The 20000-nt window shown below is 44.3% G+C and overlaps 1 protein-coding gene across 1 annotated transcript in view; it reads right to left on the reverse strand.

The window, feature by feature from the left end:
• Positions 1–20000, reverse strand: part of LOC121719363 (VPS10 domain-containing receptor SorCS1) — a 160510-nt gene that overhangs the window by 72924 nt on the left and 67586 nt on the right. The window contains 2 exon segments of the mRNA XM_042104865.1: positions 4657–4756; positions 14816–14883. Of these exon segments, the coding sequence (XP_041960799.1) occupies positions 4657–4756; positions 14816–14883 (168 nt within the window).

Here is a 20000-nt window from a genome sequence, read left to right on the forward strand (position 1 = left end):
CAAAGCCACAAACAGTGCCGTTAATACATCCAAGCATACAAAACAATCATATCAGAACATTTTGTCCAAATGGCATGGAAATACTGGGGGGGGGGGGGGGGGGGGGGGGGGTCTTTATCGGTTGGATATTACTCATTAACAGGTGAAGGAGAGAGTGGGAGCTGTGAAATGTGTGTGTGGGTGTGTGTTGGGGGATGGGGATGGTAGGGGACTTTGTAGCCTTAAAGGTATAATGAGATATACTGGGCATCTTTTGCTAGAATAGATTGATTCTGAAAGTATACAACTGAAGAAATCCCGCCCCTGCCTTCTGGCTACCACCTTATGCCTCATTCACTCCAGACGCATGGCATGCACATAGAGGCTACTGTTACCATGTTAACAGGTTCGAGCTTTCACACAGCTTGCAGGCATTGCTCATACCACTCTGCAACTACAAGCCAGCTAGCAATGGTGCCTATTTTTTCCCTCGAGAGGCAAGTGTGTCTGAAGAGGTCCTATGAAAAGATGCAGTGGAAGAGAGTAGCAACTCCTCAGCAACCCCACATAAAAGATGTTTCTGGTGTGAATGAGGCGTTAGCCACTTAGCCACTCTCCCAATGCACTTGAATGCACACTTGGCACAACAGCATTCGACATAGAGACAGAGCACAACGGTCTGGCAACCATGTAGAACTTTGAAACAAGCTACAACACTCGCAAACACACGCAGCCAGATGGATTACATACTGTACAGAAGGCTACAAGAACAAAAGCAGTCAATGCGACCCGCTTAGGCTATGGAAGAAGTGCCGCGAGTTGATGTACCATTAAAATTTCCAAAATATTATTTTTATGTAAAAAGACTTAGGGTTGCTTTAGGAGGATTTCAAGTAATATAGCAAAACAAAATGCTTCAGAAATGACCTCCTCTCCAACCTCTAATTCAGCCTTGAAATACCTTGTTTTTCCAGCATGGTTAGCCACAGCGCCTGAAGCATGTGGGACCAAAAGCAAATATAAAAGCATATGGCTTGCATCAGTGATTCCCCCCCACTCCTCCCTCCTCTCCTTTCCTCATGTCGTTCCTTAGTGGACTGTATCAAGCCCTTTTTGCGCTCACAAAAAGGCAAAAGCTACTGAGCGAAAGCTACTGAGCGAAAGCTGGCTGCTGAGGCCTCGTCCAATTTCGGCCATGCCTTCACACAAGCATCACTCACTTCCCTTCCTTCTGTCCATTGGTCTGTTTCTCAGTCCCGCCCCCTGTGGTACGGCGAGGCTGGGCATGCATGAGCGAGAGATATTAGTGCCCTGCCAGTTGTTTGTGCAAGATGTCCACTTAATACTATGACTGCTGGCCATTTGTGTGTGTGTGTGTGTGTGTGTGTGTGTGTGTGTATGTGTTGTGTTGTGTTGTGTGAGTGTGGCTGCTTTTCTGCCAGTGTCCACTGGCTTGTCAGTGCGAGTGGTTCTTTAATAGTTGTGTCAATCAGTGTCTGTGTGTGTGTGTGTGTGTGTACTTACTTTGCTCATGAAAGCCCTTCTGTTTCTTAGTATGTCCTGTTGTGCAGTCAACCCGTTTCTCAGTTAAGATTTAATAGAATTCAACACAAACTTTGCATCCCCAATACTGTAACCTGGAAGCCAGCCAAACTTTTTGAGGTCGGGAAGTTCGGTCTGGACTTGTTCCGTTGTGGAGCAACTATGCCCTAACCAGAGCAGATGTGTAATACCCCACCTCCTAGAAATTATCTGCCACAGCTTATTAATGGGTTTCATCAGGTCCCTTGCCGGGTGTATAAAATCAAACACCATGCAGTCTGCATTCATAAACTAGGTGCTTGATTTTATACACCTGTGGCAAGGGACCTGATGAAACTCATGAATAGCTGTATCAACATTTTTCTCATTTAAACCACAAGTGATTAATGCTGCCATTATCATCAGCAAAAACCTAAAGACCAAAATAATAGTTTTATAGTTTCAAATAAAGTTGCACAGGTCACTAGTTCAACTGCACGTATTCAGAAGCAATGGGGTAGGCTACTCTCACCTAATGAGGGTATCGAACCTAATAATTAGTATGCTTACTATCAGTGTCTGTGAATAGCCTACCATAACACTAACACAAGTCAACATTAGCATAGCATATTAGCATTTATAAGTAGTAAGAACGAGCCCAGCAGGGGAATCAGTTTTTTAATGAACATTACGCCAACAGCATAGAGACATGATTTTTGGTTAGACTCCTGTCTTATCCTCTGACACAGACGGCATCACAAACTGGAACTACCAACAAACGACACAAGTGCGCCTGCTCAGGGACAGTAATTCCAACCACCAAACTTTTATGCGATTGAAAGTTTGAACTACTTTTTCTAGAAACACCGAATCCAAGAACCACGGTTCTACCTACAAAGGTTGTGACGGAAGTTAGCCAACTACGCTTTTTAGGACTATCCAATTGAGTGCAGAGGCATTTGCCCCCCTGTATTAGTTCAAACACGGCCCATAATCAGATTCTGTATGTGAGTATGACAACATCAGGCTACCAATACTGCATGATCAGGAAAGAAGGAGAACATGGGCACTGTTGACATTCTACCCTCACAATACTGACAGCAAATGCACCACTTAATCATCAGTAACACTGAGGCTAAAAGCACCTTGAAAGACCCTGGCATTGAACATCTTGCTTTTTGACAGGTGACTGGCGTTGTTCTCTCTCTCTCTCTCTCTCATTTTCAGAACTCCTCATTCACAGCAATTTCAGTGCTGTCAGGAGGCTTTTGTTCCTGTTTGCGGTTCTTGTCCTATGTGCAATCTAAGGACACACACACACTCACGTCGAAAAGTTATTGCTTATGGCGACGGAAGTACAATAACTATATGTTCTTTGTTCAAGTGTCTTTGTTTGTGCCATTTGTTAAATAAGAAAACATGGCATAATCACTCATGACGGTCTATGCAGTGCCACTTTCCATGGCAACAATTGTATTTTCCTTCGATTGCATTATACCAATTTAAACATTCCCTCTCTCTTGCAAGTCAGGGTAATGTGCGAGTCTAAATTTAAACTTAGCCCAACCGCCGGAGGCTAAATTTAGCATAATGAAATTCTCATTCGTAATACGTATGCATGTACAGCATAATGCTTACAAGGCATGGCTCTGTGCTGGCGAAAGGGAAGGGAGGAGAGGCCGCAGACTATCAGTAGTCAAGACACATTTTATCTTCATTAAATGGTGATAATTAACGAGGAGAAAATGGGCCTGTCTGACTGCAGTGCTGTGTGGAGAAAAAGAAAAAAAGGGAGGCTGAAGAGAAGTTTCTGGAAGACTCGGGCTTGAGGATGGAGGGTGCGGGGCACTAATGATTTGCACCGTCACTTTACTCCCGCCGGAGTGCCGGACGGTTTCGCTCGTAAATGCAAACTCCTCTTATCTAACTTTGATTAAAACACTCAGAATTTATGAACGCCCCGACTCCGAGCGCTTCATAATTCATGTTGCTTTGGCCAGGGGAGAGAGAGAGAGAAAGCAAAGGCATTAATATTGATTATTAAAGCATTTTTTGGCAAATTCTCGTAAATCTTTTCTGCTTTTATCCCTGATCTGTAGTAACTCTTTCCTTTAAGCTACACCCTGTGACATATAAATCAGAGAACACTGGAAAGTGAATGTGCGCCGAAAAACCTCCTGTTGTACAGGACCCGTCTCCGAAGGCGACAGAGAACTCAGACAAAGGTTGAGACAGATAGGGAAGAGAAATGAAAACAGCTCACTTGACGGCATGGATAATATATCCTCCTGAGAACCAATCCATAGACCTATGTCCTCTGTAGTGGACATAAGTTCTAGAAGCATACCCCTTTACCCCTTTGAGCTATTCTATCAATTCCTGTGGTCTTTTAAAGAGGACATCCTGGGCTTTCTAATGATATATCATGTGATCAAGTTATTTACATTTTGAAATAATAGTGACTTTATGAATGTCCATTATAATGGACACCAGGACCAAAATATTTTGATTTTTTGGGAAATTTAGGAGATCATTTGTATAGGATGAATGAGGGGGGGGCAGATTTGGAGCTCTCAGGTGATGAGTGAGTGAATCAGAGATGAGGACTATGATCCTGTGCCTCAAGAAGATAGCGAGGAAGAGTAAGACTAAAAAATGAATTATCGCAGATGAAAGAAAAACATGAAAATGAAATGAACAATCCAGACTGTCCAAAAAGGCAAATAAAGTAGTCTAGAAGGATAAATAACATTTTCCCTTATATTTGGTTAAGTTTACCCTTAATTTAATACCACTAAAAGCATAATTTGTCCATTTTTGTCTATTTTCATGGCAACCTTTTCATAGTAAAACGGTCCTTTTGTCCACCACAGGGGACATGCTATAAAATTTAAAATAAAAATACATTTAAAAAAATAAAAATTGTAAGATTTTTTTTTTAATCCTAAATAGAAAGGAAATCACACAAAAAAAGAAATTGTTGGACACTTTTCCCAGGAGGATAAGGATGGACTCCGAGGCAAATGCATGCATTCAGATAGCGTGTGTGTGTGTGAGTGAGTGAGTGAGTGAGTAAGATAAAGAGAGAGAGAGAGAGAGAGAGAGAGAGAGAGAGAGAGAGAGAGAGAGAGAGAGAGTTCAACACATATCTCTTACCTTGCGCTTGTTGTTGGGACTGACGTACAAGTAGCTGAGGATTGTCTTCACCCCCACCTTCTCGTTTAGCTTCTCGTAAGTGGTCCCGTAGTCGGTTGACCTGAAATTTAATAAGAGACCCTTGATGAGGCTTTGATGAATTAGTTGTTGCAATTAGACCCCCCCCCTCCCTCATCAACCACCACCACTCCCCCACTGCCCCTGCTCCATCAATGAATCTTTCTCAGAGTCAGGAACATGCATAAAATTCAATCACTCCGGTTATTCCTATTAGATTGGTGAGTCGAGGGTATTCAGTGGTAGCGGGAATGAAATACCCAGAGGAATTATCACAGCTACAAGAGCTGCAGTGGAATGGAAAAAAAGAGAGATTTTCTGGGGAAAGATTGGCAATTTGTGCGACGATACCTTTCGGGTTAACATCACTGCACCGCTTGTCCTCAGTATTCATGAAGAGAAGCTGTTATTTTGAAATGTTCTTCTCATTGTGACGTCCTGCTTTGTTTGATACTGTGGTAAAGTGTATGTGTCACATTAGCAGTATTACAGTAGACTCTGCAGACCAACAGATCAAATAGATTTTATTTGGCTGGATGAAAGCTTGGATGAAATTGCAACCTTAGATGTGTCTTTGCAACAGCCATGCACTCTCATACTAAGGCGTTATCTTCAATAACATTAACAGTATGACGGCTCTATCAGTGGTAATTGCATGTTTGATGTTGTGTCAGCCTGTCAGGGTAGGCCATTATAATAACATGCTCTTATCGCAGCGGATATTAACAGAAATGTCTTGACAATTACAGATTATGGTAACATGGCACACATATTACTGAACATCATGATTATGTGAGGCGTGGCTATGAATAAGGATACTTTTATTAATATGGCTTAAGTTATACAAGTCCAACACGTTTTCATCATTCCAATGGATTAATAGCATTATTCTCATTATCTAACATCCACTCACTGTCTAAAATATCTGTAATACCAGATTAATTGCATTGTTATGTCAACTTTTAGTCAAAATATACATAGACTACAGCAGAGTTAAACTAAACTTGAATTTCCCCTGGCGATCAATAAAGTATCTATCTATGTATCTATGTATCTATCTATCTATCTATCTATCTATCTATCTATCTATCTATCTATCTAAACTCATAGCCTTGACAACACATTGAGGTATGGAATTTGGTGATACAAAGTGTCAGCACTCAGCGCACGATGGTCCATCATCTGTGTCCTCCTCTGTCAAATCTCAACAGATAGCAAGAGAATAGCTGAACTGGATTCTGGCTATTGTGGCTATGTAACCAGCGCCAGCCTCATATAAATCAACTCACAATGATGGAGGGCCACAGGTAGGCCAGGTCAAAAGGTCTTAGACTCGGAGATTGTTTGGTGGAGCGTTGAAGTACACCACCACTATAGGGGACTGCGGCACCCACTTCATTATACCCTCTTTTGTTGGCATTCACACAAAACGTCAAAATGTAATTAAGTTTACAGTGAACAAATAAATCATAGAAGGTTAGACTAACATCTTGGCAGGGAGACCACTGGGTGGTACCCACATAAAAAGTCTGGAGTTCTGCGAGGACGCCAAAGTTTTTTTTTTATTTTTTTATATTGTTTGTCAAAAAAGTTTCTATTGCCTGCCTGCCTTCCTGCACCCACAACATCTCAGATTTGAGGATGGATTCCATCCCTCCAATAACTGTCAGGTTTCATTTCAGGAAATTTGAGATAAAACAAGCTGACTGAACTGACTTGAGAGAGAGAGAAGAGAGAAGGAGGGGGAAAACAGATTCTAGACGCTGAGGTGAGCACAATGAAATATTCAAACCTTTGGTCAAAACACTAATGTGAAATGTGTGTTCTGTTGAGATCTGGCTTTTCAAAATGTCTCCTCAAGTTTTAGCAACTTATCCGAAAAACTGCCAGTTCAGATTTATTTTTTGTGGGGAGGCCAGCTCACTCAATCAGGAGCCCTTGCTGCCTGTGTGTGTGTGTGTGTGTGTGTGTGTGTGTGTGTGTGTGTGTGTGTGTGTGTGTGTGTGTGTGTGTGTGTGTGTGTGTGTGTGCATGTGTGTGTACTGTATGTGTGTGTGTGCGTGTGTGTGTGTTGGTGGTGGTGGAGGCTGCTAATGTTATGTTCAGAGAGAAAAGCAGTGACAGCAGTAGCAGCAGCCACTCTTAAAAACCTCCATAACAGCTTCCATCAGCTCTTCAATGGGTGCAATCAGACACACATCTTCTGAAGTACTATCTGGAAAATGTTTTTTTTTTTCCCCTCTCCACCCTTTTCTTCCTTCCTCATTTATTTCCTTTACTCCTGTTTTCATATCACAGCTTGAACGTATTCTCTCTCTCTCTCTCTCTCTCTCTCTCTCTCTCTCTCTCTCTCTCTCTCTCTCCCCCAGCAGTGACGCATGTGTAAACAAATAGCAGCACAGAGAAACAGCGTGGCTCAGGAGAATCCTTTCATTTTTAGCCTTCCTTCTACTCCAGATTATATACTGCCGTAACAAAGTTTACCAAAGCAGTGAAACACGTCAGCCATTTCTCTTCTTCTTTGCCGAAACTTATTCAAAGTGAGTCACGGCCAAAACACTTTCCTTTCTTCTTTTCCGCCCCGCACTCCAAATAAGGGGTCATTGACATCCGCTGTGCCGGGAAAGTGACATCATCTCGCTATTGATCAGCTTCTCAATGGCCATCAAAGACCAGAGCTGATTTAATGCCCAGTGGCATTACTTTTTGTGTTACAACCTCTCTCTCTTTTCTCTCTCTCTCTCTCTCTCTCTCTCTCTCTCTCTCTCTCTCTCTCTCTCTCTCTCTCTCTCTCTTTCTCTCTCTATCTCTCTCTCTCCCCATCACTCTGTCATTCACTCTCCATCTCCCCTCCTGTCCCTCTTTCTTTCTACCTTTTTCAATGTAGCAGTATGATTGGACTGAAACTCAGAGGAACGGAGGCAGGGGCAGTGCGGAGGGAGAGAGAAAATGAGCTCCCGTTCAAGGACGAGACAAAGTGAGGCGGTCAAGATATCCTTCTCTGCCCTCATCATCTCAAACTCTCTGTCTCTCTCACACAAACAGACTCTCATCGCTGCCTAGCTACAGACCTCCCACGTTTCTCTCTCTCTCTCTCTCTCTTACATCCTGGTATACCATTTCCTGGTTCCTCTCTCTCTCTCCAAACCATTACATCCTGGTATACCATTAAAGCAATTCAGGCTTATTCTACATGTGGAATCAGTCATGATTAGATGGGGTGCACAGAAAAGAACTGAGAAATAAAAAAAAAACGTATTCTATAAGTTAAAAAATAAACTCTCTTTGAAGATATGCCTGTCTCCATAGAATCATGCAGAGCTAATTTAGAGTCTTCTCGTTAAATCTATATCTATCCTATTCCTGTATGTGATGAGAACTCCTAACTCTATAGTATGTGCCTTGCTAAGTATATCCACATCAGGCATTTATAATATTCTGTTTTATCTGCCTTGGTAACAACGAGTAACAACCTTGAAATTTGTCCCTCAAAGACTATCTCTCTCGCAGACTTTGAGTGGTACCATGCCAGGAATCAAAATAAACCCGTCTGTGATGTGTCGTGTGTCTAATATGGCCGACTCGCCGTGTGTGATTAATCATCGCCGTAGACATGCAGGTATCGAGAAAACGCCACTAATTATGGCGGCGCATGTCGGAAAACAACCCAGCAGTCGCCTGAGGTGTGAAAACCGCTGTCGGTGGTAGCGGTGGCTGCGGCGGTGGCTGTGGATCTGCTAAGTATTCCAGATTGTTCCGCCAGTGTGCGAGCTCATCTTTTGCCAGAATCTCACCGGAGGGGGAGATCGGGGAAGGGGAGAGGAGGGGAGGGGGCTGAGCGTGGACGTGCTCCTGTTGCGTCCTCGACCGGCCGGCCGGCCGGCCGGCCGGCCCTGCGCTCCCGTGGCTGCCCTACGGCAGGCTCACAGGGTCAAAAAAAGAGAGCTGAAGCAAAGAAGCAAAAATAAGCAACAAAGCTACCTTTCTTTTCCCCTCTCTCCCTCTCTCTACCTCTGTATATGTCTGTCTGTCTGTCTCTGCCTTTCTTTTAATCTTTCTGTTTCCCTCGGTGCCTCCCTCCATCTCTTTCTCTACCCTTCAGTCTGCCTGGCTGTCTATCCGTCTCTGATTTGGATCTCTCTATCTGCCTCTCTTTCGATCTCCCTCTCTCCCCTATCTTTATAAGTATATACAGCTGTGTGCAGAATAATGTTATGTGTTTTAAAAAAAATAATAAAGCTCAAAATCCTTAGAATAGCTGTTAATTCCATAATATCAATGCATTGGGAACACTGCACATTTAATTTCAAATCAAAACATGACCAAAACTGCCTCAGAAACAACATTTTTGTTCTATAGGATTGAGGTCTGGGGATTGGGCTGGCCACTCCATAACATCAATCTTGTTAGTCTGGAACCAAGATTTTGCTTGCTTACTGGTGTGTTTTGGGCCATTGTCTTGTTGAAACATCCATTTTAAAGGCATTTCCTCTTCAGCATAAGACAACATGAACTCTTCAATTGTTTTGATGTACTGAAACTGATTGGTGATCTCTGCTGTCTTCACAGTGTCCTGTGGCTTGAATTCAGTGCATGGGAGCCGCAGACGCAGTTTGTCCAACGACCCACATGCACCGAATTCAAGCCACAGTACACTGAAGACAGTAAAGCATGGTGGTGCACAATTCATGTTATGGGGATGTTTCTCATACTGTGGTGTTTGACCTATTTATCGCACACCAAAGATCATGGATCATCAATACATCAAAACATTTAAAGAGGTCATGTTGTCTTATGCTGAAGAGGAAATGCCTTTGAAATAGAGGTTTCAACAAGACAATGACCCAAAACAATAGGGAGCAAAGTCTTGGTTCCAGACTAGATTGACGTTATGGAGTGGCCAGCCCGAACCCCAGACCTCAATCCTATAGAAAACTTGTGGGGTGACATCAAAAATGCTGTTTCTGAGGCAAAACTCAGAAATGCAGAGGAATTGTGGAATGTAGTTTAATCATCCTGGGCTGGAATTCCTGTTCACAGGTGCCAGTAGTTGGTCAACTCCATGCAACACAGACGTGAAGCAATTCTCAGAAATAATGGTAATGAAACTAGATATTAGTGCAGTGATTCAAAGTAAAGCCAAATCTTGAGACAATTTTCAGTTTGTACAGTAAATGTTTGAGTTTGTAAAGAAAAATGCAAACACTGCTATTTTGTTTTAACTGCCTAACATTCCTTTTTCTTCACTTTCTGTAAAGGCATAGCACAAACTTGATTGTCATGTTTTGATTTGAAATTGACTGTGCAGTGTTCCCAATGCATTGGTATTATGCAATTTACAGCTATTCTAAGGATTTAGAGCTTTATTCAATTTTTTAAAACACACTGCTGTTATTCTGCACATAACACATACTTGTTTGATCCCATGAAGGAAATTTGGTCTCTGCATTTATCCCTATCCGTGAATTAGTGAAACACACTCAGCACACAGTGAACACACAGTGAGGTGAAGCACACACTAAACCCGACGCAGTGAGCTGCCTGCTATAGCGGCGCTCTGGGAGCAGTGAGGAGTAGGTGGCTTCAAGGGCACTTCAGCCGTGCCTACTGGCCGGGGTTTGAACCGGCAACCCTCCGGTTAGTCCGAAGCGCTAACCAGTAGGCCACGGCTGCCCCTTTTCCTGTCTCTATCCTTCCATACAAGGGCGTCAGTTTGTTTTTAGAAGTGGTGGGGACAATAACCATAAGCTTGAGTGTGTTTTGAAAAGTGCGGGGTACCCTTATGTAAGCTATTCATCCATTCAACTCTGCATTACAATATGCTCAACAGTAGTGTTGCGCCGGTTAAGGTTTTTTTAACATCCGCACCTACCCGACCCGTCAGGAGAGTCAATATGCACCCACTCGACCCTCAATATGCACTGATTAACTACCCGAACCTGACCCGACCCGACAAAAAAAAAAAAAACAATGAGACGTCTTTTTGCCGCAACGTGTGTCTGAAAACAAGGTGAAAATGTCCAGGCCTGCTGATCTGTTCACATGATGCGGAATTTTGGGGAGGCAGCATCAGCTATTAATGTGACGTGCAACAGGGGCGTGTAGTGTGATAGGCGTAGGCCTTATTATGCGTGGGCCTTCAGATGCAGCAGGTGTGTGATTTCCAAAACCATGGCGGGAGAACCGACTGCACTTTGGTTAGCTTGCATTGCTTTGATGTTGCTTAGAATGTTAGATTCTTGCGATAGATGTCTTCAGACAATAAAAAGTAATTTGGAAGGGAAATTGAAGAGAAGAGTTGCCCCCTGCGTTGGCTGTAATTGCCCTTTGAAAATCAGAGGTGCACAGGTTACTGTGGCCTTGGTCAGTGGCGCCGCCAGCCGTAATCCTGTAGCCTACGCACTGTGCGTACAATTCATTCATGAAATCATTTAATACAACAATACAAATAGCTTGTGTACTGTCTTAATTGAAACATGCTTCACGCACAAATAATAGCCTAGGGCAAAGAGAATGGACATCTCAACACAAGGATAGGCCTACATTAGAAGATGATGGTTGGTGTAAACTTTGTCACACGACGTGATAAGCAATTCTGGCGCTTAAAAACGCAGCGTTCCATTCAGTCATAAATCATTCAAACGTAGGCCTAGTGCTCGTCATGAAAAGAAAACAGCAGCTTAATATTTTTCAGGTGTTTAACAGTAGGCCTAGGCGCACAGTATCAGTTATGCCGTAGGCAGTGAGATTATTAGGCATTGCATCCTATCACTCTGTTTGGAACATCGCAGTTCGAGTTGATAAGATTCAGTTAATGCGAGTATGGGTCGTCTCAAAGTTTGGGACAACCAAACAGCAGAGTAGGCCAAGCAAATCCTACTTGTTAGGTTACCAATAGCTGTCTTTTCTCTAGGCCTAGGCCTATCGGAAATCGCAACATGAGCTCATTGGTTTCTTTTTTTCTTTTCTATCTTGTTCGCGTGTTGGGTAGTGAAGCGATGCATTTAAATCAATGTACATCAGAGCCGATATGGCCAACCCTGATCTGCTGCTCTGTAAGGTATTTCTGTCCCACCCAAATTTGCTGAACTACTCGCGAAGTAGCCTATTCATCACAGACATCACATGTATCACACGAACGAGCTTTTTCTCAGCTTTTAAACGATGTTGGTGGTTAGTTGTTGTGGTAAACGGTTCGCGAGAAAAGTAGCCGAACTTTAATTTAATCATAGCCTATTTTCTGCACCCGTCTCCCTACCCATTCATCTTGGCTTCCGAACTTTCCCTCAACACATGACAAACCTTATATCAGAATAAACAGCAGACCTTACCGAACACAAAGGTGTAATTAAAGTTTAAAGTTTTAATTAAAGTTTAAAGCACTCTCCTGTACAGTTAGCCATTCCAGAGTAATCCGGTTTTAAATTTGCAGCAATGTCTATATGCATGTCTCCAACTTTGGGGTTCACAATGTGTTTAAATTGTTCAATAGGCCTACATGATTTTATAACAGGCCAAATACAAAATAAATGTTACAAATATCGCCTAGATAGCCTATCTGTAAACATTACAATCAGGGGATATACATATAGGGCAGACCGACGCTCATGAGTTCTTTGTTTTATCGCTGGATTTTAGGATAGCCTACTATGGCAACCGATTGCATTCCGAGCTACAGTCAACTCTAGCAGGCATTACATGACTGGAGGGTCGGGTGGGTGCGGATGTTAAAAAACCTTAACCGCGCAACACTCGATCCACACATATCTGGCAGGTGTGCATGCTGTGAGGATGTCATTGTGCGCGCCTATCGCATGGTTTAGACTCGATGATTTCAGTATGTGGGGATTTTTTCGGTCGCAATTGGTTTGCACATTTTTAGAAGTGGTGGGGACAAAATTCAAATTATAAATAGTGGTGGGGACATATCCCACCCGTCCCCCCGTAATCTACGCGTATGCTTCTATACCATGCCCTGTATATCTCACCGTTTCAGCCTTGCCCTGTCTTTCTCTCCTTTCAGTCTCCATGCCCTTCTCTTTCTCTTTCTATCTTTCTGCCTTTCTGCCTTTCTCCTTTTCTCTGTTTCTCGATCTTTCTGCCTCTGCCTCTCTTTCTCTCTCTCTCTCTCTCTCTCTCTCCACTAGGCTGTGCGGGGCCCGTGTGCATATTTCTAAGCGGAGTGGGAGGACAGTCAATGATGGACGCGTCATTAAGAAGCCAATGTGCCTGCATCAGCCGATTAATATGGGAGAGCCGCCACGGCTTTGGCCACGTCTGTAGGCACTTAAGTGAGGGTATTTGTATTATGCTACATTTAGCATGAAGTGTGTGTGTGTGTGTGTGTGTGTGTGTGTGTGTGTGTGTGTGTGTGTGTGGTGCTGGAGGTTTTGGGGAACTGCGCATAAAGGGAAGGACAGTGGGGGTCATTCTGAGCTTTGAGTGAATTTGTTCTCTTTTCTCATGTCTCCCTGTGGACCTAAAGCTCAGTAGTAAGCTTGGGGAAGGGGGGGGTCTCTGTGGATACTGTTGCAATATCAGTGATGGGGTTAAATAAAGAACAAGTCTTAACCAATTTCTTTTTAGGTTCAAATGAGCAAAAAACAAAGGCCAAGATAAATATTTTCAAGCAATACGACAAAACAGTCAACTCGACGACATTTCAGAAAGTTGTATTTCACTGCTGCATTATGTAGACTATATGTGCTGCTGACCTTGTCCCTGATGCACCACTCATGCAACATGCCAACAACAATGCATACCAAAGAACTCAAGAGACGGGCGTCTGACGGGTAGGCACAAAAGCCTGGCGCTAACATTAGCTCAAGGCTCCGTGAGGCACTTAAGCGCACATGGACGTGAACCAAGATGACAGTAGGATGATGTACTGCTTCCACATGGTCATTCGAGACCCATGCCAAACATTACACATTATATCTAAACGTATACATTCAGATGATAGAATGTCCTGGGTATTAATCATTTCTAATTGTAATGAATGTAAACGTGGACCATGGCCACAACAGGACGATGTACTTCTTCCACCTAGTCATTTCAGACCCATGGCAAACATTACATATTATATCATTCAGATGATACAGAGACGTCCTGGGTATTTATTATTTCTAATTGCAATTATTTCATTTATAATTTAATAATAGATGTTTCAGATGTGTGCAACTTAGATGTAGAACATGCAGTGATCTGCGCACACTAAACTAACCCACTAATCATCATAACTTTGATTGATGACTCAAATCGTTACCCCAAACACCCAGTTTTCTACAAACTCATGATGTTCTTCCAATTCAGGATTGGTCACTATGCCAAAAGTATGCCTACCTGGGTTTGAGAACATTAGTGCATGCTTTCTCAAATAGGGTAGATGGACCACAATGTTGAAGTGAGTTTATCAAGATATATAAGAAAAAAGGTTCCTAAATAAATAAGGGAGAGGAAAAGGCCAGCAGGATAACAACATTAAATGAGAGAGGGAAACAACAACGGGTGGCACCTGCTTCAATCTGAAACTGGTACATCACAGGTGTGGGTAATCAGGTGATACTGACAAACACCACCCATAGGGGGCGCAACAACTGAACACAGGAGAGAAGGCAACGCCTTTGGATTACACTCAACTCTTAAGAAGATGATGCAGAGGGCAGAGTTCTGAAGGTGAACAAAACTTCAGTCAGCTCCTTCAGATAGTTCAAAGCATCTAGCATGACCCATCAACCCCCCCCCCCCCCCCCCCTCCCTCTCTCTCTGATCTTAACATGCAGAAGACTGCTTCAATAAGTCAGCTATTTAGCACACTTCACAGTCAGCCAGAGAAGCCCTTGTCTTTCTCCATTGCTTATTTTCAGTACCGTCGTACATGAGTTTCCTCATTTCCTTCCACAACAAACTGCCTGAGGGCTTGATACTTTGCTGTTGTGAGGCAGTTGTAATGGCAAAAATCCCTCAATGCTACCATAAGCTACACTGGCTGTGTTACCATGGATATCTGTGTATATACTTATATTATGTCTAAGAGCTTTTGGAACTGGAGAACAAAAAAAAATAAATAAAAAATGTAAAAAAAATGCACTGGTCCACTTACCGCCACAGGGAGCTCTCAGTCACACTGCCCAGATTGAAGTCGTAGAACTTCGTCAGCATCAGGATCACCTGCGGACACAAGACAACGGTACTCATTAGATCAATACACACACCCACACACACACGCACACACACACACACACACACACACAGTACATACACAGTGGGAGGACATCCCGAATCCCACGCTTGACATACCGTGCGTCATTACAGCGACCGTCTAATGGACAAACACATCCCGAGTTTATCATCATGATCGTAATGCCCATTAATTGCCCATTCACGCTTGTCTGACTGCACACTTTTCACAGAGCCAGACCATAAAGCATTGCTAAGCTTTACACAGGGGGGAGAAGAGGATTTACAGTGTAGGCTACTACAGGCACACCTGTGGTGGAGGACCAGCCTCCTGCATCTTCTCCTGGTCAAGAGTATCTACCCCATACAAGACTTCTCTGCTCAGTTTCTTGGAAATGTTATGTTTTTTTTTCCAGTTTGAGCTTCTGCTGTGAAGTGGGAGAGAGATGAAACAGTTCCTAATCTAATGGAGATGGAGAGTTTACTCCCTGCATTGGTGCGTCTTTTCTTCTTCTTCTTCTTCTTTTTTGCCTGCACACTGCTGAAAGATACATCAGCCTCCCTGTGCGAGTGGTTAATTATTTCCCCCCTCTCATTATTTAATCATAGCAGACTGAAACTAAATACCGCACAGTAAATACTCCACCGAACACCCCAAAGGTGCGCGAGATTCCTAAAGTGGGTCAGCTCCAGTCTAGAGGGAAAATGGAGATGGGAGAGAGAAAAAAATCTGAGAGCTATGAATCTGCCGGAGGCTGAGCGTGTGTGAGAGAGTGAAAGAGTGTTTATTGGAGAAGGCCAGAGGTTCCGTGGGTTGCTGAGGGGGAATCGTCGAACCGTTGTGCGGAACCGGGGTTCTAATTTTGTCCCCCGATTGGGCATCAGCCACCACCCCGAAAGCTAAAACGGTCTTCGTGCCCCCTTGTCGTCTCTCCATCTCTGTCTCTTTTGTCAATACAGACGAGACCAACTGGTGGTGTCGAGGAGGGGGGGGGGGGGTATAATGATGTCATTTGCATTCTGAAGACACCCGAAGCCAGCGGGTCAGCACCCGCCGAATGGATTCGCTTCTACTTCACAGGCGAAACCATCCGCAGATCAATACTCCGCATATTCCGCATGTAATACGGGCTTGGAATGCCGCCAAGTGCACATACGCTGTCGGACGTTGGTCGTTCCAAACCCCCCCCCCCCCCCACCCCCTACTCCTCCTCCTCGGCGCTCCTTCTTCGTTTTTTTTTACGGCAGACTCTAATTCAATTGTCTGTCACAGATGAGGAAACAGTCGGTGGCAATTTACAGTTAGAGCGGAGGTCAAGACGAAGCCATACGGCTAAGCACCGATAAAGCCGCAGACGGCGGCCATAATAGAGATGCAAAATAGCCGACTCCACAAATTGCTTTTTGGATATTAAAGCCGTTAAAAACGGTCGCGGTGGGTGTGCCTCCATGGGCCAATGGACGCACTCAGAAGTGCAGGGGTCAAAACAACAAAACCTGCCCAGATTCACATCATGGGACACTAAAAAACCACACTGTGGCAATATCATACGACGTTGGGGCCAGTTTACAAACGCACCGATCCGTAACGGAAAACTGATTACATTTCCGCAAATGAGTCTGTGTTTACTTTATGGAGCTGAGGAACGTGTCCTGATCTAACACTTACAAGCGCAAACCCGCACTAAATGAGCCGAGTCCAATGCACACACACACACACACACACACACACACACACACACACACACACACACACACACACACACACAGCCTTTGGTTTATATGTTTCCCTATTCTGTTTTTCGTCTCCAATATGGAGTTAAAAAGTGGTAGGATGAAGTAAAAGGAGAGGCAGGATCAAATGAGTCCCTTAAAGTTCCTCTCACCGATCCCCAACCACTGGCCCTTTCATGTGTTATCTGACAACTTTCTTGGGTTCAGGAGATGACGGGGCATTTCTGTCGGGCCTTCTGCTGTATATTTAGTTTTATTTTATTTTATTTATGTCCCGCTTGCTATTCATACAGTGTGCTCACGTCTGTGGCCATCGGATGATGCAAACACGCTGCCGCCAAAAACGCCCTGGCGGAGAGTTGTATATTGAATGAAGCTGCTGTAGTGATAAGGAGAGTGACCTCGTTAAATTAAGAGTTTACTCGGAAAGTGGAAGTGTGTGTTAGAGTGTGTCTGTGTGTGTGTGTGTGTGTGTGTGTATGTGTGTGTGTGTGTGTGTGTGTGTGTGTCTGAGGGAGAGTGAGTCTGGTCTGTGCATATGTGTGAAACAGCCTGAGTTAGTGTGTATGTGTGTGTGTATGTGTGTGTGTGTGTGTGTGTGTCTGAGGGAGAGTGAGTCTGGTCTGTGCATATGTGTGAAACAGCCTGAGTTAGTGTGTATGTGTGTGTGTGTGTTTGTGTGTGTATGTGTGAGGTGTGTGCGTGAATGTGTGTGGGAGTGAAAGAGAGAGTGAGCATGTGTGCATGTGTGAATTAGTGTTAGGAAGTGTGTGTGTGTGTGTGTGTGTGTGTGTGTGTGTGTGTGTGTGTGTGTGTGTGTGTGTGTCTATTTAGTCCTCTGGTGGTGAAATTAGCCCGAGGAAGGCATAACCTTAAATGTTGAAGAGAGAGCGGTGCATGCTAATGAACAACTCTCTATGGTCAGCTCTGGGCTGGACTCACAAAACTGCCTCTTTTGATAAGACCACTCCATCTTCCAGAGAGGGTGTGTGTGTGTGTGTGTGTGTGTGTGTGTGTGTGTGTGTGTGTGTGTGTGTGAGTGAGAGAGAGAGAGAGAGAGAGAGAGAGCACAGAAGAGGGGGACAGAGATGCATGGACAGTCATTTCAAGTACAGTCTAGTCATTGACACACATGAGAGTGGTCAGAAGCAAACTGTGAGCAGAAGAGAAAATGACAAGACAAGAGAGAGAGAGACAGAGAGAGAGCGAGAGAGATAGAGAGAGAGAGCATGAGAGAGAGAGAGAAAGGAGAGCATGAAATTTATGCTGTAATCTGACGCAGAAGTCAACATGTGATTTTGACTATGTGTGCGAGAGTGTGTAAGTGTGAAAGAGTGAGTGTGAGAGAGAGAGAGATAGAGAGAGAGAGACAGAGAGAGAGAGAGAGAGAGAGAGAGAGAGAGAGAGACAGAGAGAGACAGCTTGTAGTGTTCCGTTTCTCTCTCTAACTGGTTGCCTAGGCTGCGTCTGGCGTGAGACATGACGAGGTGTGAAGATAGGGGGAGGAAAAAAAAAAACCACCCGTCTGGATGAAGTCCTTCCTCTGCGACGACCCGGTAAACATCTACGCCGGAGGACGGCGCGGCGCGATGCGGTTCGGCACATGTCCCGCCTGTGGGTTGGCGCGGCGCGATGCCGTTCGGCACATGTCCCGTCTGTCGGCCACATATGGGGGCCAGCGCGGGTGGCCATCGGGCAGGCGGCCGTGTCAGATGCCCACCACCTGGGAGGTGCATATGCCACTCTGCCACCACCACCACCACCACACGTGCCAGCCCGGCCATACTGCTCTCACCACAGACAGCGACCCCTTTACATGAGGTTCAGAGGGTGCCCATAGCACAGGAGCGAGGGGGAAAACACGTTTTATACACGTTTATGTTATGTTATATACATTAAGTATATAAATGATTTATATAATATACAAAATCACGATGACAAACTGTTTTAGGCACTTGAGGTCATTGCGTAAGGACTAGGTAAGGTTGGGTTCAGCTCCTTTTATTGTTTTATTGTTTATTGAGGGTTTTTTTTTTGTTTGGTCTGACGGAAAATCATACATTGACATGACATTCGGTATTTATTTCCCTATCATTGACAGGATAGAGGTCCAAATACTTTTTACGTTCAAATGGGACATTTTTGTTGCTTCATTTGCTCCAATGTCACACTTCATCGTTGACTTAAGCGAAAAATAACACACATTACTGTATATCAATGAGATTCCCCATCCTCTTGATAAGATACCAAAACAAACCAGGATACAAAAAAAAATAATCAACATGGCTGTTTTCATTGGAGCGAGAGGCACAAGGATAGCCCTCTACTGCAAACACTAGGGGCCTGTGCTGATGTGCTGGGCCGACATATTTCAAGTGGGTTGCACCAGGCTCCAGGGGCCTTCACTGAGGACACTCGCTCCACTCGTTTAATCTAACCTTTGGTGAACGAGGCAAGCCGCAGAGATCTCAGGAGGACATCATCACACACACTCTCTCTTTCTCTTTCACTCTCTCTCTCTCTCTCTCATACACACACGCACACAGACACACACCACACACACACTACACACACACACACACACACACACACACCAGCCTCCCAAAATTGATACAAATTAGCCAGACACTTTAATGAAAGATTGCATTAAAAAGAAAATGTGCACAGGGCGGGGTGGGTGGAGAGAGAAAGAGAGAGAGAGAGAGAGAGAGAGAGAGAGAGAGAGAGAGAGAGAGAGAGATTGCTAATAGCTAGATGTCCTGATCCCACCATGTGCCTTTGCTGCCAGCAAAAAACCTCCTCTGCCATTTCCCACCGTCTGCTCGCTGTCCTTGGAGCTGACGATGTGAGTGAGAGCGAGAGACTCAGTGAGAGAGGGAGAGAGAGTGAGTGAACGAGTGTGAGCGGAGAGAAAAAGAACTATCTAGGGCTGACATCCCCAAGCTCACACACAAAAAACTACCACCAATTAAAATCTCCAGCAGAGGGGTGTGGCGGCACAGAGGGGAAAACAAATATGTTTTTTTTTACTCTTTTTGTCGGGTGTGTGGTGGTGGGGTGGGAGAGGTGGCACTCTACTGGCTCTTATGCACACAGGGTGGCACTCTTCTCCATGGGCACAGCTTGAACACAAACTCCTCAGGGTGGGAGAGGGTGATGATGATGTTGATTTTGCCTCATCATCACCCCCACCGCACACACACACACACAGCCACCCTCTGTTTTGAGCATGAGGCTGTGATTGCTATGAATGCTAATTTCACATGTGTTTTTTCCCCCTATATCCCTGGCTTTGATGTACTGATAGGAGATTCGTTTCCCTTGTGATACAACATGGCTTTGGGGTTCAAGGGGCTCATATGCAATGAAATTAC

Source organism: Alosa sapidissima, chromosome 9 (genome assembly GCF_018492685.1).
Source record: "Alosa sapidissima isolate fAloSap1 chromosome 9, fAloSap1.pri, whole genome shotgun sequence".
NCBI classification, from domain to species: domain Eukaryota; kingdom Metazoa; phylum Chordata; class Actinopteri; order Clupeiformes; family Clupeidae; genus Alosa; species Alosa sapidissima.